The sequence below is a fragment of the Polypterus senegalus genome, chromosome 11 (assembly GCF_016835505.1).
Source record: "Polypterus senegalus isolate Bchr_013 chromosome 11, ASM1683550v1, whole genome shotgun sequence".
Classification (NCBI taxonomy): Eukaryota; Metazoa; Chordata; class Cladistia; order Polypteriformes; family Polypteridae; genus Polypterus; species Polypterus senegalus.
Genome location: NC_053164.1, coordinates 31,888,709 through 31,911,790, shown reverse-complemented (window position 1 = coordinate 31,911,790; position 23,082 = coordinate 31,888,709). Strand labels below are relative to the sequence as shown.

The following is a 23,082-nucleotide window of genomic DNA, read 5'->3' as shown; positions in this document are numbered from 1 at the left end:
TCAAGCTGAAGCGATCTTTGGTGCTGCAATAGGACAATGACCCAAAACACACCAGCAAATCCACCTCTGAATGGCTGAAGAAAACAAAATGAAGACTTTGGAGTGGCCTAGTCAAAGTCCTGACCTGAATCCAATTGAGATGCTATGGCATGACCTTAAAAAGGCGGTTCATGCTAGAAAACCCTCAAATAAAGCTGAATTACAACAATTCTGCAAAGATGAGTGGGCCAAAATTCCTCCAGAGCTGTAAAGACTCATTGCAAGTTATCGCAAACGCTTGATTGCAGTTATTGCTGCTAAGGGTGGCGCAACCAGTTATTAGGTTCAGGGGGCAATTACTTTTCACACAGGGCCATGTAGGTTTGGATTTTTTTTCTCCCTAAGTAATAAAAACCATCATTTAAAAACTGCATTTTGTGTTTACTTGTGTTATATTTGACTAATGGTTAAATGTGTTTGATGATCAGAAACATTTTGTGCGACAAACATGCAAAAGAATAAGAAATCAGGAAGGGGGCAAATAGTTTTTCACACCACTGTATGTGTATAGTGACATATTAAACTTATAATCTCATTACATCTTGCTACATAAAATTTTAAATATAACGTTAATTGCCCCTGTACTTTTTTGTATATACTGTATAGGCATTGATAATGAAATGGTCTCCCAAGGTGGTTGTTACATAGCAAATTGACTTTTTTTAACACCACCCTGTTGTTTTTATGTGTGTAATGTTTTCTTTTTCCTAAAGATGAGGTCAGTTTAGTTTAAAAGAAAAAGATTTACAGCAGGTAATATCGCCCTCATGGAAAGTTAAATTGATTTAATCAATATAACTTTCCCAGTCGCATGACAACAAGAAGGTACATTACTTAACAATATGCAATGAATTAAAAATTAGAACATTTTTATACCATTGGTAGAATAATGTTGTTAAGTTTGATGAGCGTTTTAATATACTTTTTGTTTCAGATATATCCTTCAGTTTGGCCACTTCTGTAACATTTATGATTGTATGTGTCTTGTGCTCAGGATGTTAGTCAGCGTTACACACTACCATTCTTGGTAAACTTAGAGTTGTTGAAGCAGGAAAATGGGATTGAGCAATTTCCACTTTATTTTATTGTCCAAATTAAATTGAGTGAAAAGTGTTTTCCTGAGATGCCCACAATCCTTTTCACATCTGTACATTGGGGGCTTGATACTGAGAATTCCTCTTAGCAGGAAATGATCCTTCCGTTCTGCATTTCCATTGGAGTAACAGAGTCAGTAGCTTAGGAAAAATGACACATAGTAGAACGGTCAATCTGTTCACACCAAGGTTGTCAATCCTTTGGAACCAGTTTCACAAACATATAGTAATAAAAATTACCTGCATGAATGTGTAAATCATGTTTTTTCTGATGTAGAGAGGTTTATCATTTAAGTATTAGATGCAAGTTTAGTTTGCGCCATCTGGCTCATACTATATGCCTCTAATTTCTCAAAAAAATTAACTCTTCTACTTTTTTAAGCCTCTGCTTTGCGCTATCTCCATGAAAATCGAATCATTCACCGGGATCTAAAGCCAGAAAATATTGTTCTACAGCAGGGAGAGAAGCGAGTAAGTATAGCAAATAACTCTGCCTACAAATAATTTTATGTTATAATTACTTTTATGAAGAACATTTTATGGCTTTTCTATTATTCTATTATTAATTCTATTCCTATTATTTGTATTATTTTTTAAGTACTAGGGTGTACCGTGTCATGTTTACATCTTGCCTGAAGAAGGGGCCTGAGTTGCCTCAAAAGCTTGCATATTGTGATCTTTTAAATGAAAGGTGTAATTTTGCTTGAATTATCACTATTATTTTTTAAGCAATCTTTATATGTCATTATACCGACCATACTATAAAATAGTTTTATAGCTTTAATGTTGATAGTGTTGCATGTGTTTTCCCAAGTCTTTCAACAGTAAGAACTCAAATGACAATTCACTGCATCTCTTTAAACAATTTTTTTGGAAGGCAGTCAAATAATCTTTACCTTATCTATTTTATTAAACAATCATTACTTTCCTGCATACACGCATGCAAAAATACATACGGTGCATGGCAAAATGTTTTCTTCTTAAATTTGTTCTCATTTCCTGCTTTCCTGATGTAGCACCATGATTTCTATCATTGCAGTTAATCCATAAGATTATTGATCTTGGCTATGCTAAAGAATTGGACCAGAGCAGCCTTTGTACCTCTTTTGTGGGAACGCTACAATACCTTGTAAGTGGATTTACATCTGACAAAGCACACTTTTAAATATGAAGTTCATGAATTGTGGAGGATAACCTGGTCATCTAATGGGATGAAAACCGTACAATTATTTAACACAATATTGAAAGGGCCCAGGAAAATAGCTAAAGGAAAAGGTTAAGCCCCCATTGACAATGAGATTGCATTGGTATGTTCCAGTATGGGAAGGAGGCACTTCCAGGGACACTACCCTAATCTCTGAAGGTGTACAGTATGTCCTAGAAGGAATTCCAGAGATAGCAACAGAGAAAGAGAGAGTTAAGCCAAGCTGATCTGCAAAGAAGGCATGCAATCTTCAGAATGACAACTTGCAACATATTGTTCCTAGCCAGGAAAGGTGTGACAATGTTACCTTTTAATGGTACAACTAAGAAAAGTAAGCAATTCATTTCTCTCTGGCATTGAAGCATGCAAAATGTAATACCAGATGAGTCTGTTTTGTCTATTTGAGAGGGTACCAGGGGAACTTCCTTAAATTATGGTCATCTTCAGGCTACAAGCCTGCAAAAACACCCAAGAGCCGTTATAGGAACTTGTAAGGTGGTTATCCTGTTCCCAAAGTGAAAAACAGGTCGGCCACCATTGGCCAGAATTCTTAGACTCTCTTAGACTCTAAAACTCAATGGACTGAGGGAGAGAGAGAGAGAAGGGGTGCTGGAGAAGGGGACAAATTAATGAGCCACACCAGCAGACAAATAGAGTTTGATTCTTTTTTTCCAAGGCCCAAAAGTTTAGCATGATTTTTAATTGTTTTATACTTTTTTGATCCTCTCCTGTATTAAAAAATAAATAAATTATGTTTGAGGTTCACTTGATATTATGTTTGTGTTTGGAGGTTTGCCTAAAGCAGTGGTTCTCAAACTCGGTCCTAGGGACTCCCTGGTACAGCAGGATTTTGTTCCTACAAACTCCTAGTCTAATTAAGTGAGGCGTTATTTCCCAGTTTCTTTGTTTTGGGGTCAATGAAGAAACTACAAAAGTAAGTGTGCTAATACAGTTTAATAAAAATTAAGCAGTTATATGTTATATTTTTTATGTTCAGAATGATTTCCATTCTGCCTTTCTATTATTGACCAATTAGTGGGTCCGACTCTGAAGCAGTTGTAGCCATTATTGTTTAGTGTTGTTAGCCTGAGTATCTGCTTTGCTTGTTTTTAATTGTCACTATTAGGATACAATGAAGGGAGCAGACTACACAGAATAAGGGAAAAATATTAGGAAACAACAAAAAAAAGAATTAAGTATTTAAAGCTATAGAAAAATAAATATTCCTAATGTTTTATAATGCAAAACTCATACTGCTGTACTTTTATGAATTTGAATAAGAGAAGGGAAAAATTAAAAGAAAAACCAAATAAATGAAATCAGTTATTGTGAATCTGGTTGTAACAAAATCCTGCAATCACAGGGGGTCCCGTGGATCGAGATTGGGAACCACTGGCCTAGAGTATATATCAGATACATTATACATTATTTATGTTATTCAATACTCATAACTCTGACTCTCTTTACAGGCACCTGAGCTTTTAGAACAACGCAAATACACCACAACTGTAGACTACTGGAGTTTTGGCACATTGGTTTTTGAGTGCATCACTGGTTTCAGGCCTTTCTTGCCTAACTGGCAACCAGTACCCTGGTACTTAAACTTTTTATGGTTTATATGTTGATTGAAATTTTTGTGTTTTACTTTGTGTTGAACCTAATATGTGTGTTCATTTATGTAAATGATGTGCAGTTTAATATTACAATGGAATTATACCTGGAAACATGTGCATGCCTATCTGAGCATTTTACGGTGCACAGAGTGCTATGCAATAATGAATTGATTTAAATTGAACATATTTGCAAAAACTGGAGCAAATATCCTGCTAAACTAGACCTGGCCATCTCCTGTGTTAGGACTAAGAAAGAATCTCAGGAATATTCCGTGCTGTGAATAGTCCATTGGTCAGAATGTGGACTTGCACCAGACGTTAATGTGAGTGGACCAATCATAACAGGATTGGGCAGTGTTGTTTATAAGTCTGTGGCTAATTCTAGAGTTTCTTTCATAAGAATGTAAAGTTGTTTATTTTGACAAATAACTAGAATGTTGAGAAATCCTGGAAGAAGAGAGGTACTCCTCATCTGAGTACAGGAGGAAACTTCTTCTTCTTCTTTCGGCTGCTCCTGTTAGGGGTCACCACAGCGGATCATCTTCTTCCATATCTTTCTGTCCTCTGCATCTTGTTCTGTTACACCCATCACCTGCATGTCCTCTCTCACCACATCAATAAACCTTCACTTAGGCCTTCCTCTTTTCCTCTTCCCTGGCAGCTCTATCCTTAGCATCCTTCTCCCAATATACCCAGTTTCTCTGCTCTGCACATGTCCAAACCAACTTAATCTCACCTCTCTGACTTTGTCTCCCAACCGTCCAACTTGAGCTGACCCTCTAATGTCCTCATTTCTTCATCCTTGTCACGGCCAATGCAAATCTTAACATCTTTAACTCTGCTACCTCCAGCTCTGTCTCCTGCTTTCTGGTCAATGCCACCGTCACCAGCCCATATAACATAGCTGGTCTCAGTACCATCCTGTAGACCTTCCCTTTCACTCTTGCTGATACCCGTCTGTCACAAATCACTTCTGACACCCTTCTCCACCCATTCCACCCTGCCTGTACTCACTTTTTCACCTCTCTTCCACAATCCCCATTACTCTGTACTGTTGATCCCAAGTATTTAAACTCATTCACCTTCGCCAACTCTACTCCCTCATCCTCACCATCCCACTGACCTCCCTCTCATTTACACATATGTATTCTCTCTTGTTCCTACTGACCTTCATTCCTCTCCTCTCTAGAGCATATCTCCACTTCTCCAGGGTCTCCTCAACCTGCTATTAAGCCCAGTTTCCACTAGTAATAGTTGTAGTGTACTCAAGCCACTGTAGAAGTAAAATAGATTGCACACTTCTGTTGGAATCAATTCTTTTTGCAATAAAGTAGAACATGTTTTTTTAATTCTTTGGCTTTTTGCTTTGGTATGTTTATTCTTTATTAGTTATAATTCATTATTAGTAATATTATTATATTTATATAGCACTACTCTCACTGTTCAAGGCACTTAGACAGAAGGGGAACCATTTCAATCACCAACAATGTGCAGCACCCACCTGGATGATGCAACGGCAGCCATTACTCTCACCACACATTAGCTATTAAGTGGTGAAGGAATGAGAGAAAATAAGACAATCAGAAACATGGGATGATTAGGGGGCCAGAATGGACAGGATTGTCTGTGATGGACAATTTAGCCTTGAGATCAGGATACACCCTACTTTTTTGAAATATGCCCACAGATCTTTAATGACCACAGAGAGTCAGGACATTGATAATACAAATCATCTAAAAGATGGCCCTATTTGTACAGCACAGTGGCCCTGTCACTGGACTGGGGCATTGGGATCCACACACAGACCCCAGGATAAGTGCCCCCGTTGGCCTCACCAACACCTCTTCCAGCTGCAACCCAAGGTTTCCTAGATTGTTTCCCATCCATGTACCGGCCATTCCCAAACATGCTTAACTTCAGGCGGATTACTTGTTCTGAAGGGCAGGTGGTGTGTTAGTTTCAGAAGGAAACATTTTAATTACGTTTTTTATGTTGTATCACACCTAAGATTGGGCATTTTTATTATTTAAACTACAAAATTTGATTATATTAGGTGTATTTTAATAGCTTTAATTTTCCCTTGGGGACAAAGTATTATCTGTTTGTCTGTTCATATTTTTGCATCTGGGGCCCTTGCAGGTTATGCCACTTACTTGCCCATGCAGTAGTTCACTGGTTGGAACTGAGATAAAACCTGTGCTTTACAGTCTAACAGTCAAAACTGCCCAGGACCAAGATTGCCTAAGCATTATTAATCATGATGAAATATGCAATGCCGTTTAATCAAATTGTAATTAAGTTACTAACAGTCAGCATATTGTTGTCTTGATCAATACTCTATTACTCCAATTGTTACAGATTTTTATTACAAATCCATTGTCTTATTAAAAATAAATGACTAAATAAACTGTCAAGTACATGTTATCTAGATAGTGCTTATTAAAATACTACACACCCAGGAATCATCCAACAAACGTTTACTTAAATTAAAGGTAGAGATATACAGTGGTGTGAAAAACTATTTGCCCCCTTCCTGATTTCTTATTCTTTTGCATGTTTGTCACACAAAATGTTTCTGATCATCAAACACATTTAACCATTAGTCAAATATAACACAAGTAAACACAAAATGCAGTTTTTAAATGATGTTTTTATTATTTATGGAGAAAAAAATCCAAACCTACATGGCCCTGTGTGAAAAAGTAATTGCCCCCTTGTTAAAAAATAACCTAACTGTGGTGTATCACACCTGATTTCAATTTCCGTAGCCACCCCCAGGCCTGATTACTGCCACACCTGTTTCAATCAAGAAATCACTTCAATAGGAGCTGCCTGACACAGAGAAGTAGACCAAAAGCACCTCAAAAGCTAGACATCATGCCAAGATCCAAAGAAATTCAGGAACAAATGAGAACAGAAGTAATTGAGATCTATCAGTCTGGTAAATGGTAAAAGCCATTTCTAAAGCTTTGGGACTCCAGCGAACCACAGTGAGAGCCATTATCCACAAATGACAAAAACATGAAACAGTGGTGAACCTTCCTAGGAGTGGCCGGCCGACCAAAATTACCCCAAGAGCACAGAGACGACTCATCCGAGAGGTCACAAAAGACCCCAGGACAACGTCTAAAGAACTGCAGGCCTCACTTGCCTCAATTAAGGTCAGTGTTCACGACTCCACCATAAGAAAGAGACTGGGCAAAACGGCCTGCATGGCAGATTTCCAAGATACAAACCACTGTTAAGCAAAAAGAACATTAGGGCTCGTCTCAATTTTGCTAAGAAACATCTCAATGATTGCCAAGACTTTTGGGAAAATACCTTGTGGACTGATGAGACAAAAGTTGAACATTTTGGAAGGCAAATGTCCCGTTACATCTGGCGTAAAAGGAACACAGCATTTCAGAAAAAGAACATCATACCAACAGTAAAATATGGTGGTGGTAGTGTGATGGTCTGGGGTTGTTTTGCTGCTTCAGGACCTGGAAGGCTTGCTGTGATAGATGGAACCATGAATTCTACTGTCTACCAAAAATCCTGAAGGAGAATGTCCGGCCATCTGTTCGTCAACTCAAGCTGAAGCGATCTTGGGTGCTGCAACAGGACAATGACCCAAAACACACCAGCAAATCCACCTCTGAATGGCTGAAGAAAAACAAAATGAAGACTTTGGAGTGGCCTAGTCAAAGTCCTGAATCCAATTGAGATGCTATGGCATGACCTTAAAAAGGCGGTTCATGCTAGAAAACCCTCAAATAAAGGTGAATTACAACAATTCTGCAAAGATGAGTGGGTCAAAATTCCTCCAGAGCGCTGTAAAAGACTCATTGCAAGTTATCGCAAACGCTTGATTTCAGTTATTGCTGCTAAGGGTGGCCCAACCAGTTATTAGGTTCAGGGGGCAATTACTTTTTCACACAGGGCCATGTAGGTTTGGATTTTTTCTCCCTAAATAATAAAAACCATCATTTAAAAACTGCATTTTGTGTTTACTTGTGTTATATTTGACTAATGGTTAAATGTGTTTGATGATCAGAAACATTTTGTGTGACAAACATGCAAAAGAATAAGAAATCAGGAAGGGGGCAAATAGTTTTTCACACCACTGTATTGGTTAACTCATTCAGATTCATTAGTATGCAGTCCCTAACCTCAAAATGTTCTTGTTCTATGATATTCCATTTCCCACCAAGTGTAAGAATGGTAATATTTAGTATGCATTAAAAGAGTAATGAGTAGTTAGTCCCATTTCACTAAGGTGGCTTAATTTAAAAACCTGTTGCACAGACATAGTTTGCTGCCGAGCATGCACTTGATATCCTAAAGCAGAAAAATTATCTCCTGACGTATAGTTACTACAATCACATTTCAGGTAAAATTATTAATATTCAAAGATGTAGAATTCATAAAATGAGCAGCATAGTATGCTGTAAAGTACCAAAAGGTTTTGCAGAAAATTGCACATTTCAATTTCAGGAAGAGAAAGGTTGATTCACTTATTCCCTATATTTGTATATGAGTGTGATATTGGCTAGAGAGTGTCAAATATGAGATGCTATACAGAAAAGGAGAAATGTATTTGAACATATTTCTTAGTTTAGGATCTAATATGGTTATGTTAAATTTTGCCTCTGATCAGCATATTATTTTCTTAAAAGGTAACACTTGTGTTTTTAATTGACTCCAATATTCTACAACTACATTCTGAAATACAGTGGATATTGAAAGTCTGCACACCCCTGGCAAAATTGCAGTTTGTATAATAAAAAACTGAAGCCAAGATAAATCCAGTCAGAAACTATTTCACCTTTATTGCAAAATTGCCATCTATACAAAGAAGGTGAAAACAAATTAGAAACTGTTTAGTGAAAAAGTGGAAAAAACCGTACAAAAAGCTGGTTGCATTAGTGTGCACAACCTTTAATAACCAAGGATGTGGCTGTGTTCAGAATTAACCAGTCACAATAAGTCTCATCTCGAACAGTAGTTAGTATATCCTTGACATCAATTAAAGTGGCTATTATTGAGCTCAGGTAAAGTTTGGCTGTTCCTGTAGGATTATCCTGATGTCCTTTTGGTTGCAAGATACTCCAAAAGCCATGGTCCACAAAGAGCTTGTAAAACATGAGCAGGATCTCATCATTGAAAGGTATCAGTCAGGACAGGGGTACAAAAAGTATCCAAAGCGTTAAACATCCCATGGAGCATGGTGAAGGCAGTCATCAAAAAATGGAAAAATACGACTCAACAGTGACTGTGCCAAGATCAGGGTGTCTCTGCAAGATTGATGAGAAGACAAGGAGAAAACTGGTCAGGGAGGCCTACAGCAATGTGTGATAACAGTTAGTCATATTTTTAATATGTCTGGGTTGTGGGGTAGGGTAGCAAGATGAAAGCCTTTTCTCACATAGAAAAACATCCAGGTTCAGCTAAACTTTGCAAAAAGGTATACCTACAGCCATGCAGAAAAATGTATTATGGTCTGATGAGATCAAGGTTGAACTTTTCTGCCATAATTCCATAAGGTATGTTAAGCTCAAAAACAACACAGCACATCATCAAAAGAACACCATACCCACAGTGAAACATATTGGAGGCAGCATTATGCTCTTGCTAGAACTGGGGCTTTAGTTAAGGTGGATGAAATCATGAATAGCTCCAAGTAATCTGTTTTGGCACAAAACCTTCAAGCATCTGCTAGGAAGCTAAAGATGAAGAGGAACTTCAACATAACAACTAAAAACATACATCAAAATCAACAAAGCAATGGATTGATTCATCAAAGGAGGATTAATGTGTTTGTATATTTATTTATTTAAAATGCCTCTGTAAAAATCCAAATTTCCCCCGGGGACTAATAAAGTTCTACCTACCTATCTTCCTTTCTTCCTTCCTACCATCTGTTCCTTTCATTATTTTCATGGGCAGAATACTAAGGTGCTGCTGATGCTTAGAGAGTATCCAGTTTTTAAATATAAGGGTTGCCTTTATGCTGTTTGCAGGTAATAATATAATAATAATAAAAAATTATTTATATAATGCCTTCCCCATGCTCAAGGGAAAGACGCTGATTTTGTCTTTTTGGCCATCTGTCTGTGCTCTCCATTGCACAGTGGAATGAGTTTTTAGTTGAGTGTGATTTGGTTAGGCTGAGATTTACTGCCTCTAAATGTAATGTCATAGCACCTCCCAAAATGATCGCCTTGTTCTCCATAGTTAACAAGGGAGCAATTGACTTAAGAGAGAGGGAGTTCAAATACAACGGCATATTGTTCTCTAGTGAAGGTAGAGATGATCATAAGTTTGATAGACTTTGTAGGTGAAGCAGGAAGGAGGTACGTTCTCTGAGTTTTTTGTCTGGTAGTCACCCTACATCTCCATCCTCACCTCTGGTCATGAATTCTAAGTAGTGGGTAAAAGAATGAGTACCAACGGTCAAAGTGAGTTTTAATGTTGCTGAGTTCAGTCCCCTTGACAGGACGAGCAGCTTAACAACATGGGAGGACATTGAAGCCTGTTGAGGTGATTTGGGCATTTATGTGGGATAGGCAGTGGAGACTTTACTTGAAGTTTGTATCAGGCACATCTCATTAAGATTAGACTCGGAGGCAAACCATGGACATGCATGAATCATTATATCCCTGAGGGTGGGGTGACCTGGGCAGTCTAGCTCAGAATGTTACTATCATGACCCTCATCAGGAAAAGGAAACATAAGTGAATACATTTTTTATACATAGACAATTAACCAACTTTTTTTTTTGATACTATAAATAAAACTGTGAGTCAGATATAACAGTAGCTGTTGTGTTAAAAGAGGTGTATTCGTGTTACTTAAATTTTATAGTTAATATGTTGTTTGTCATTTGTTTTGTTTTTGTAATTATGTTATTGTATGCTTTCTGTAACTAGTCGAATAAAATTTTCAAATAATAGACTTCACATTTTTCTTTTGATACTGTGTTTTCAGGCACACCAAATTGAAACAAAAAGAAGAGGATGATATTGTAGTGTCGGAGGACCTGACTGGGGAAGTGAGGTTTTCCAAGCACCTGCCATATCCACATAACCTTAACAGGTGAGTCATAATTTCTTACTGTACATTCTGGAATGAAGAAACAGCAGGAAGGTGAAATGGACCTCTTCTGAGTTGGCATAGAGCATAGGTTCCCAAACAGGGGTAAACTTGCTTAAAAAAGCTGAAATCGGTTAGTTTCCCAAGACAACATGAGACTTGCTCTTTCAACAACTGCACCAATAGTATCCAGAAATGTAGGGGAAAAGCAAGAACAAGCATGTCACTGAATGATGTGTTCTCCTCGACTCAGTGTGTTTTTGTTCTGGTATACCAGTATCTGCTCTTCATTAGTTGTTTTTAAGTAAGTGAAATAGCATTATTATGTGGTAATGCTATTGTTATTTGAACTTAAAATAAAAATTGTAAAAACAGTATCTTAAAAGTTCCCCTTTGTTGATCACTTTGTTATGGTAGAAGCATAAACTCAAATATTGAACAAAATAGTGCTGGGGTAAATTTATTTTCAATAAGTTGCCAGGGGGAAAATGGGTTTGAAAAAAGGTTGGGAACCCCTGGCATAGAGGAACTAAAAGAGGAAGTAGATACAGTCTTGAAAATACCTGTTTTGAACCGTTTGATGGCTTTAGGTTTAAAAATGCATTTTTGTCTGTAGCTTAGAAAGAAAAATCTGATTCTTCTGCTTGCGTTGAAAGATAATGAATTTTCTGACTGTCCACACTGCAGGTTCCTCGCAGAGAAAATGGAGCGTTGGTTGCAAATCATGTTGAAGTGGAACCCGCGTGAGAGAGGTACTGATCCGTTTTATGGCCCCAATGGATGCTTCAAGTCACTGGATGTCATTCTCAGTCTCAAGGTAGCAGCTTGTTTACTGCAGTTTTTGCCAATTTTGGTCCTAAAGAATTTACCTGTAAATCACAAATTAATAACAGGTCTACAAATATGAAGTATTTTAAGTACTGCGGGTTTTTAGGGGCATTGCACAGAAGCAGCTAATTCCACTTGCTTTTATAACATTTTTTCTTATTTTTACCTATTTTTAAACCACAACTGTCAGAGAAAAAAGATCAAACGTATCTAAAATTTACGAATTGAAAGTAAAGCATATGTTTGGCTGTTGTATTCACAGTTGTTATATATTATGGCTTTGATCAGAAATTCCTCATTGGAGTGCATTTGAGAATATGTAATTTCTGTTGAATGAATTTATCTGTTGTATATGTTTTCTGGGAAAGCTTAACTCATTATAGTATGATGTAATTTCTTGTGGCGCTAAACTGTGGACAGTTATACTTGATCTCAGAATTTGCCTGCCTACCACATGCCTGGCAGATCATACTTGGTATTACTAGAAAATTGTGTGAAGGTTGTCTTCTCTTTTGCCAGTTTGTTATATTAGATTATGTAGAAGTTTATTTATTAGGCTTCCTCGTTAGCTTAATGAACGTCTGGCTGCTTGTAGTCCAAGACTGTTAATTTTATCCCCCTCGTCTTCTTCACATTAGCTGGTTCATGTCCTCAACATGGTGACAGCAGAGATACATACTTACCCGGTCCAGTCACAGCAAACTATTCAGTCTTTGCAAGAATGCATTGCAGTTGACACACAAGTTCAACCAGCTAATCAGGAACTTCTTTTGGAAGCTGGAGTTCCGCTGGACCCCCTGAAAGATATCACACAGTGTGCAGTTGACTACAAGGTAGGTTAAGCTTTCTTTTAACTGGTATAGTAATTATGTTTTGGACACGTGGTGATTAGGCTAAGGGTGACTTAATTTTGCTCATAGTTAATTGATGGACGTATAGACATGCCTTTGCTGTTCCTGTTTGACAAAAGCAAGAGTAGCTATGAGCCTCATTTGAGTCAACGTCCCATGCCGGAGAACATCAAGTTTGTTCGTAAGTAACTGTTTTTATGGCTACATTACCCTGTATAACTTCACTATGGAAAATGACAATCTTCTTAAATTGCCATAGAGGTGGACCCAAAGAAGGTTCTGCAGTACAGTCAGCTGCGAAGGACTTACGGCCAGGCTTGGCACACAATTCGCACACTGAAGGAGGACTGGCAAAGGATTCAACAGGGGCAAAAAGCTGCCCTGTAAGCCTACATCTTCATCTAAAAAAATATTTGATTAAATAAAATTGTGCAATAGTATTTGATCTTTAGAAACAATATTGGTTAAGTCAGTTTAACATATATCAGGAGGGCCTGCACACAGAAGCACATCTGTTTGAAATTGTTTTTATTTTTTGAATGTTCCTGTACAGTATGAGCCTTCTACGCCACAATGGTTCTTTGTCCAAGCAAAAGAATGAGATGACATCTATGAACCAGAGACTGAAAGCCAAGCTGGACTTCTTCAAGATGAGTGTCCAGATCGATATGGAGAAATACCAGGAACAGAAGGTTTCTGGCATCAGTACGTTCCTGCTGCGTTAATAATATAGTAATGGACTTCACACTGGGTTTAAGATTCCGAATGTGTGTCTGTTCAGATAGGAAATATGTTGTAATGATCAGTGCATTTTTCTTCTCCCAACAGCGTCTGAAAAGATGATATCTGCTTGGATGGAGATGGAACAAACTGCATTGATTTGTGGACAAGTAAGAGGGGAAACTTAAAGGTTTTCTTGTTTATTATTTTTCTTTTTTCCTTTTAAATGTTCTATTGTCAGAACTGATTTTTATTTGTAATCAATAGTGTCTTCTTTGGCTGTTCATTTCTGTTGCCAAAGCATTTAATGTATGGTAATGCCATCTTAATAAAGGCACTCTCAATAAAATACATTATTTTGTAGCAGGAGGAAGTGATGCAGCTTGAGGAGCAGATGATGTCACTTCAGACTGACATAGTGGAATTGCAAAGGAATCCTTCGGGATGGAAACATGGAGATGGTCTGGATGGACTGTGAGTGTAAACTCTTCAACGTCAGAGAGTATTTCAAATCAAGATTTTTTTCACGTCCTATCTTCTGTTGACTGGTCCGGAGAGGCTACTTTTGTGAGAATGTTCTGCCAAAAATTGCTTCATCGTTTGCTTAATAGGGCAAGAGGAAAATGACTCGTTTTTTATCAGTGAGACACAACCTTCTTTATCCAGCCCCACTCCATCCATATCTACTTCCCTGCTGGCTTTATTCCCTTCATCTGCATAACAGTGCACATGTTCATCTAGTTATTTTTCATATCCATGTATTTTTTTTATCGCTTCATCCACATTCAGTTTGTTGCACTATGTTTAGTGAAATCTTCAACAACTGGCACAAAACGTCTGATAAACAAGGTCAAGCTCAAGATCTTCAGTTGACCCTTCACATAAATCTATTACTCCTATTACTATTACTTTATGAAGTCATAACCTACAAAAGATCAATGATCTTCAGTGTGTGTGCTAAACAGACCGTGTCAACCACATTCACACCTCCTGCCTTTTTGCCTCCAACAGTCATCCTGGGCTTTTTTTCATTAACCTTCTGGAATTTTGCTTCTAGATTAACTTTTCCATTTCATCATCCTTTCTTAAGTTGCATTTTATTTTTATATTTATGGCAGACTTTAGTAATACTCATGCGTTCTCAAAGTCCATCTCACAAGCTCTCACAGCATCCTCCAGTTCAGCAGTACCTAATGAAATTTCTACCCCTTTGTGTGCTGCTTTTCCTGAAATTACATCAAACTGTAACTCATATACATTGTTTCTTTTTTGTGGGCAGGAACCTGATCTATAATTTTCAGCACTTTGTCAGTCACCTTCGCGGTATGTCACAAGACGTTGCTACTTGTTAAGTGCCCAGTTTCACTGAATTACCCCTTTCCCTGTTTAGTCGAATGAGCAGACTTGTTTGTCCAATCCATTTGAATACTATTTTTCCTGCATTATGGATTATTGAGTTGCAACAATTTGTCAGACATTTAACTACTTATCTCACATTTAGCTTTCTTGTAACTCAGTATGTTGCTTTGCATCTAAGACACAAGTCCAATCACAAACGTGTTGTTTTCAGTCAGGCAGTCAGACATTCTTCAATCCAGTTGACTTAACATTTAGAACGGTTGCTTTCTCTGTCATTGTCTCAGGAAATTTAAGTCTTGAACTCTCTTGGTATAACTCCCAGACCTTTAGTCTCTGCACATACACACTGATATTGTTACTTGGCTCTGCCTCTTGCTATCAGGTAATGTTGTGTTATCTATCTGTTTATAATACTTTTTACATGATTGAAACATTGGCAATTTGCTGAAATTATTTCATAGGTTCAAACATAGGTTGCCAGCTGGAAAACAGTTTACGAGTTAAGCAACCATGAGCAGTCATTAAACTGAGTTCATATATATATATATATATATATATATATATATATATATATATATATATATATATATATATATATATATATAGTGAAAGATCAGCCTCAGCACAGACAGACATGGACTCCAAATGTACAAAACACGCACCGTTTACTTACAGACCCCACAACACCAACACAGTGCACGAAAATACCACACTCTACTCAGTCCTGTCTCTTTCTTCAGGCTGCCTCCACTCCTCTCTCGTAAGCCCTGTCCTCTTTCACCCGACTGACTCCAGCTCTCGAATGGAGTGAGGCGGCCCCTTTAATCACGCCCCAGATGTGCTCCGGGTGCTTGGTGATGGTCTTCCGGCAGCACTTCCTAGTGTGGCGGTAGTGCTGCCTTTGCACCCGGAAGCACTTTGGGCATATACAGTTCCTGGTTCAGCAGCACTTCCTGGTGTGGCAGAAGTGCTGTCCTCTAGGGCTCTAAGACCATCCAGACGCCCCCTGGTGGTGGCCACGGATCCCCACAGGGTTGAGCTTCCCAGCTCCATTTCTATGGCCCTGATGAAATCCAGGGGGGCTGCGTCCAGACAGTGCCCCTCTCCCGGTCCGTTCTTTTTTCAGGTGTCCCGGTGAGGCAGGATGCCTGGTTGTCTGCCACTATATATATATATATAGTCCCTTAGTATGGAGTTCTGTGTAAAAAGACACCATAGAAATTAGAGGTGGCTTCTTTGATTGGTCATGCAAAGAATTAAAGGTACAGAACATTATTATCAAGTAGTGCTTGTTAATATGTTGCAGTCATTCTCTCCACTTTGTTTTTGCCTCTGTGGTAATTTGAATTGAGGCTGCAGTGGGATGCAGCAGGGGCAGCTATTTTGTGTTTTCTTTCCCTGTTTTTCCTCCTGCTTGTTTCACGTTTTTCGTGTTTTGTTACATCTGCTCTTCTCACACTTGTACTTGGATGTATAGCATTGCTCCTTCGTTTAATCAAAAAGCTAAAGTGGCATTTTAGAATTAAATTTTTGAGTGAGGAGTTTGATTGATTTAGATCATTTTAAACTGAGTGAACTGTCTAATTGTTCCCACCGACTTTTAAGCCACATTCACTCATGGTTGTCTCCAGAAATACTGTATATTGTTTTATGTCTGGCTTGACAAGACTATACTATGCTCAAAAATTAAGGAAACACTTAATCATCACAGTCTAGCACCAAGTCAGTTAGGCTTCCAGGATGTCATTCTGTCCAGTTAGGAAGCACAAGCGATTCTGAGTCAACTGCACCTGCCTTGGTGCAAATGTAAGTGAAAATAGTTGCATTGGAGAGGCGACAACAATACAAGCCCCAAATAGGGAATGGTTTTGCAGGTGGTGGCCACAAACAGTTGTTCTCTACTTACCCTTCCTGACTGATTCTTTTCTAGTTTTTCAATTTGCTTGTGTCATTGTCACTACTGGTAGCATGAAGCGGTACCTACAGCTAATTCAGGTTGCATAGGTAGTCTGGCTCCCATCCATATGTGCCATTGCAAGAAGGTCTCAAGAGCATGGAGCAGATACCAGGGGATGGGCCGTTACACAAGGGGAGCTGGACAAGGTCGTAGAAGAGCATCAACCCAGCAGCAGGATGGGTATCTGCTCCTTTGTGCGAGTAGGAACAGGAGGAGCACTGCTAGAGCCTACAGAATGACCTCCAGGTGGCTACTGGTGTGCATGTTTCTGACCAAACTGTCAGAAACAGATTCCATGAGGATGGCATAAAGGCCCAATGTCCTCTATAGTGGGACCTGTGCTCACAGCCTGTCACTGTGCAGCTTGATTGGCATTCGCCAGAGAATACCACGATTGGCAACTCCACCATTGATGCACTGTTCTCTTCACAACTGAGAGCAGGGTTAGGTTTAGGGTTCCTCCTGGTACAGGACAATGCCTGGCCTCATGTGCCCAGAGTGTGTAGGCAGTTCCTGCATGATGAAGGCATTGATACCTTTGACTGTCCTGCACTTTCTCCATACCTGAATTCAACTGAGAACTATCAATGCATCCTACACTGCCAAGTAGCACCGCAAACTGTCCAGGATCTCACTGATACCCTGATCCAAGTCTGGGGGGAGATTTCCCAGGACACCATCTGCCATCTCATCATGAGCATGCCCAGACATTGTCAGGAGTGCATATAGGCACTTGGCAGCCATACACACTTCATATTATAATCATATTATGAGTTACTGTCATGAAATTCACATAAGTTGGATCAGCCCGTGATTTCAATTTTTGACTTTGATTTTCGGTGTGATGTTGAATCCAGACCCTCAGTGGGTTTGTGAGGGTTTCCATTGACTGTTGTTGTATGATATTTTTCTCAACAAATTACACAGTATTACTCTGTAAAGATTTTCCACTTTCATATTTTGTTCATTGAGATCCAATGTGTGATTTAAGTATCCCCTTAAGTTTTCTGAGCAGTGTACTATTTGAAAAGTTGGGCTAAAATTACTACAGCAGTTTCCAGATGTGTCCCATTGACCTCTCAAAGGTTGCCCTTAAAGTCATCATAATAAGTCAGTGTGACCCAGAGCTATAGACTCAGGAGTGTTCATCACAGTAGCCAGTTCAGTCCTCACCTCAGACATGTACAGTAATCCACAAGCAATTTGGTTAACTTGTCAGGACTCCAAATGTAGGCATTTGAAAAGAATTATAATTACATAAGAACAATAAATTGCTTTTGGATAGAAAAATGAGCAGGTAAGAACTGTCATAAGTTGATCAATGTGAAGACCTCTGTTATATTTTGTTTAAGTCATATTTTCATTAGTTATTCTGAAAATATTCAGGCTTTAATCCCATATTTCATCAGTCCCATAAAAAGTCTCTGAACCGTACTTTGCATATACTCTGTATCTGATCTGTCCTCACTCTCCTTACTGCTTTTACTTTCCTAATGAGAGATCGGACTTGTGTTAGATAAACCTTAAAGGAGAAGTTCAGTATTTTTAAAGACAAAGTCATTGCTTCACAATCATTGCGTACATTCATTTGTCACATAAAGTTGTAGTCTAATATGAAGTCTTTTTAGTTTTTAATAGCAAGTGAACTGAAAATATTTTATTACTTCAAGTACAATATTTCCAAGAATCTGTGATTAAATAATTATTTCTAGTTTCCTTTTGTTATCACTTGGATGCCTTATAAATGTAGAAGGCATACTTTCTTTGATCGAAGGTTTTTCTGCTTCAAACTGCATGTATTTGGTTAAGTTTTCAAGCTTTTCCATTAACCTATGGACCCGCAAATCTGGTAGTCACATTGTAAGCTACAAGAACAGACAAGGAATTTTTTAAAACTTATAAGAATAAATGCTTCACTTTAGAACACAACGTTATATGGCAAATAAATACATACCATAATTATGAAGAAATAACTTCAACTTGAAAAATACCAAACATATCCTTTAACATTTTCTGCTATCTGTATGAATGCTGTGCCTTGAAGTTTATTTTGACTGTGCGTATAAAGGAGGAGTTCCTCCTATTAAGATTTCATTTACTTTTTGAAGACTGCGACCTGTAGTGGGCACACCTGCACCCCAGACACCCAGACACAGCCAAACCACACAGTAACGGGTTCAAGGAAAGAAGTGTTTATTCAAACAAAAAAACTTTTACAGGTTTTAATTACCTGATAAATCAGTCAACATTTTATTTTGCTTCTTTCCTTTCCGTCTCCACCTCCACTCTCTGATGAGCAAGCCTTGTCCAACTCCGACTGCCGGATGCTTTTCAACACGAACTCTGGAGTTCTTATAGTCCAACAAGATTGCCACATGGAAGCACTTCTGTCTGAGGTTGAACCTCTCCGTAACAGGGGAGTCTGACAGCACCTGAGAAACCCAAAAGGACTGCCCAGCAGAACTACAACTCCCATGCAGTCCTGCGGCTGTGCAAACGGGAGCCATACCAGAGGGACACTGCCATCTGCTGTAGTCATAATAATAATAATAATAATTCATTACATTTATATAGCTCTTTTCTCCGTACTCAAAGCGCTATCCACACAGGGAGGAACCGGGAAGCGAACCCATAATCTTCCACAGTCTCCTTACTGCAAAGCAGCAGCACTACCACTGCGGGACCTGTGAGTCATGGAACACAAAGCCTAGGGAGGCAGTACCCCTGCTATCCTTCCCTCATAACAGCCTCCCAACCGGGAAAGGTACCATTAACCAACCCAATCGGGATGCCCGTCCATCCTTATCCTTCCTTTATTCCGTGTCTTCGATGACAAATCACTGATTTGGACAGGACATCTGTTTTATGTTCTCTGTGCTGAACTTACAATGAAACATGTTGACTTGTGTTTCTGTGTTTGTGTTTATACACTTGTGATTAATAAGTTACTTTGGATAGATGGTGTTGGCTAAATAAACAAATAAAGGTCCGATTTCCAGCTAAGGAGATGATTTTTTTTTTTTTAATGTATATTTTCTTTTGCAGTGAGGGAAAGGCCATGGAGCTATATCGCCGATTGAGGGAGAAGCCAAGAGGTGAGCATAAAACATTATTTCCATTAGGGACATAGTCTGCTCTTATAATAGTTCTTGTTCTTATAATGTTGGCTGATCTGTTCTAATCTATAGACCAGCGCAGCTCTGGAGACTGCCAAGACATTGTGAAGCTGGTAGTTCAAGCTGTGTTCTTCTATGAGAAGAAACTGAAAGACTTTTATGCACATCTCAGGTGGGTCAAACTTGCATTATCAGAAAATCAGTGTTGCCTTGAAATAAACGACAGAATGATTATCAGCCTGTGGAGTTTGCAGCTAATTGTTTACAGGCATCATAGCTAGTCTTTCTGACTGGTCATAATTAATATGATGTCATCTGGAGTCCCTAGACTGTGAAAACAAATACTTGCACAAACCCTTGGAAGTTCTGAGTTTCTCCTCTGAGGTTGCCGTTGCTTACCAAGCGTCTCTAATGAAACTTTTTTTATGTTCCAGTAAGACAGTTGTGTGCCGGAAAAAGGTGATGGACTTAATCCCTCAGGTTGAGGGGGTCATTCAAAAGATGACAGAGAGTGAGAGAACCATAACCAGCTTGCAGGAGAAACGTCAGAAAGAATTGTGGAACTTGTTGAAGGTGGCCTGTGTGAGTATTGGGGTCTTACCATAGCTGAACTCTTTTTAGTGAAGATGTTTCAATACGATTTAAAAGGATTTGTCTTTGTGTTCCCACAGAGTAAGGTGCGCAGTCCTCTAAGTGGGAGTCCTGAGAACATGACTCCTTCACGGTTTAGTGCCAGCGCACCACATATGCTGTCTGCTCAGGCACGCCCTGTCTGCAAGGCGACGTCAGATTCCAAGTGCAGGTACAGCTCTTAGGTGTTGTAACGTCGAATCCTTTCACAACTCATGCATTTTTAATGTCGTTCATTAAATGTGCTGGTGGTATTTTTTTTATTATTCTTGCTGCATCAAATTACATGTATCTGACATTATTATGGTAGTAATGTATAAAGCTTATGTTAAAATGTGACTCCGCAGAAAGGGCAAAGCACTGATGTGTAAAATTTGGCAGTAAAATTAAACACGCATTAGGTTGACTGTTGTATTTGTAATTTGATCATGTCCACAAGTGCTAAACTATAATTCTTGTCATAGTGTCAACACTGCCAGTTTTCAAATCCATTGATTCTGTTAAAGGCAACTGTTTTCATGTCAAACATCTACAGTGTTAGCAAGTTCAACAGGAACAGAATATGATCTGCAGGTTTCTTGGCATCCTACTTCTCCTTGTTAAACAAGGACGCTACGCTTGAGTTCAAACAGTGTGATGGCACATAAGCATCCTGACCATCAGTGCGCATGTGCATGTAAGCAAATGTCAAGTTAACCAGCCTAACATTGGGTTTCATCATTTTTCGCCTTTTGTGTTTTTGAATGGTACATGAACACTTCAGGACAGAAAATCTGGACTTGTACCCAAGGATGCAAGGAAGTAATCACCATTTTAACTTCAAAGTAGACGTGGTGTAGAGTTATTGCCTTTAGTATTTTATGATTTGCATTGTAGGTCATGGAAGTGTCTATTCCTGAATGTCAGAACTTCATTAATAATCTCCAATGAGTCCAGTTAGTCAAAACAGATACACATTGCTCATGTGCATAAGATTTATTAGCCATTAGCTAATCATGATGTTTCCTTATACTTAGGTTAGGTTGGGAGCACTCACCGATCACAGCACATTGCCACACTCACCACACGGCAAACCACCCGGATTGAGATCCGAGTGCATCTGTGCAATGGGTGACACCTCAGCACCACACTGAACAGGGTGAGGTTTCTTAACAGAGGCTGGAGTCCCAATCCTGCCACCAACCCCCAAGCAGGTCCTCCAACTTGCAGGGCTGGATACAGATTAATGTCATACCCAGGATGGAACAATTGCAGGTTAAGGGCCTTGCCCCCATTATTTAAGTAAAGCTAATTTTTTTGTCATTGGCTTGTGCTTGGCAGAGTTTGCCCTACAGTGGGCTTTCATCTCATCCAGGATTGATCTTGCCTACAATGTGGGAACTGATGAAATGTTCATTTATTCATAGGTGCCTTTCTAAAAACCCAAGGACACCGAACAATAGATAAAACACACATTAGGTATAAACAAAACTAAAAATACAAAATTTAAAATCAGACAGAGCAATTGTAGTCAAAGAGAAAAAGCAGTGTTAAACAAATGTGTTTTAAGTTTAGATTTGAAAAGTGAGAATGATTCAATATTTCTAAGCTCAGATGGTAGTGAGTTCCAGAGATGGGGAGCAGAGCGACTGAATGCTGTGCTCCCCATTGTGGTAAGATGGACGAAGTGGACAGTTAAGTGAATGGTGGACAAGGATCTAAGGGTATGGGAGGGAATGGCAACATGGAGGAGGTCGGACAGATGTGGAGGGGCAAGGTTGTGGATAGCCTTAAAAGTTAACAGGAGAATTTAGAATTGAATGCGGAACTTAACTGGAAGCCAATGAAGCTGCTGCTAGACGGGGTGATATGGTGAAAAGAGGGGGTTCTAGTAATGATACAGGCAGCTGAATTCTGGACCAGTTGAAGCTTATAAATAGATTTGCAAGAAAGACCAAAGAAAAGGGAACTGCAATAATCCAGACGAGAAGTGAACAGGCTATGAACAAGTATAGCAGTGGTGTGGGGAGTGAGGGAGGTGGGAATACGATTAATGTTACGCAGGTGGAAATATGCAGACCGGGAGATATTACTGATGTGGGACTGAAAGTTAAAGTACTGTTAAGAATGACACCCAGACTCTTAACCTGTGGGGAAGGGGAGACAGAGGAATTATCAATAATGACTAATGGGAAAAAAAGATTTAGACCAGTGATGAATATATAATTATAATTGATATAAAATGTATCAGGCTGCATTAACATAAAATAATTCATTTGTAATATGGATATACAGGGGAACCTTGAGATACGAGTTTAATTAGTTTCAGCACTGAGCTTGTATAGCGAATTTCTCGTATCTAGAACAAACTTCCCCATTGAAAATAATGGAAATCCAGTTAATCCGTTCCGCACCCCCAAAAATATCAACATAAAAATCAATTTTCCTAACAAATAACATTGATAAATAATATATACAAGTGGAACCACTGTTTGCAAGTAACTTGGTGTACGAGTGTTTTGCAAGACGAGCTAAATTTTTAAATAATTTTGACTTGATAAAACGTGCAATGTCTTGCAATACGAGTAGTATGGATACACTTTGTCTGCTGAGCGTCA

General features: G+C 38.8%; 1 protein-coding gene across 1 annotated transcript in view; it reads left to right on the top strand.

Annotated features, from left to right (window-relative positions):
• The window catches only part of ikbkb (inhibitor of nuclear factor kappa B kinase subunit beta), an 87,998-nt gene that overhangs the window by 46,840 nt on the left and 18,076 nt on the right, over window positions 1-23,082 (top strand). Inside the window, exons 6-20 of the mRNA XM_039768286.1 lie at window positions 1,516-1,604; window positions 2,173-2,262; window positions 3,807-3,931; window positions 10,920-11,027; window positions 11,712-11,841; window positions 12,491-12,685; window positions 12,773-12,884; window positions 12,963-13,086; window positions 13,257-13,408; window positions 13,532-13,593; window positions 13,788-13,897; window positions 19,785-19,834; window positions 19,928-20,027; window positions 20,290-20,437; window positions 20,527-20,657. Coding sequence (XP_039624220.1) covers window positions 1,516-1,604; window positions 2,173-2,262; window positions 3,807-3,931; window positions 10,920-11,027; window positions 11,712-11,841; window positions 12,491-12,685; window positions 12,773-12,884; window positions 12,963-13,086; window positions 13,257-13,408; window positions 13,532-13,593; window positions 13,788-13,897; window positions 19,785-19,834; window positions 19,928-20,027; window positions 20,290-20,437; window positions 20,527-20,657 — 1,726 coding nt within the window. The remainder of the gene's footprint in view (window positions 1-1,515; window positions 1,605-2,172; window positions 2,263-3,806; window positions 3,932-10,919; window positions 11,028-11,711; window positions 11,842-12,490; window positions 12,686-12,772; window positions 12,885-12,962; window positions 13,087-13,256; window positions 13,409-13,531; window positions 13,594-13,787; window positions 13,898-19,784; window positions 19,835-19,927; window positions 20,028-20,289; window positions 20,438-20,526; window positions 20,658-23,082) is intronic.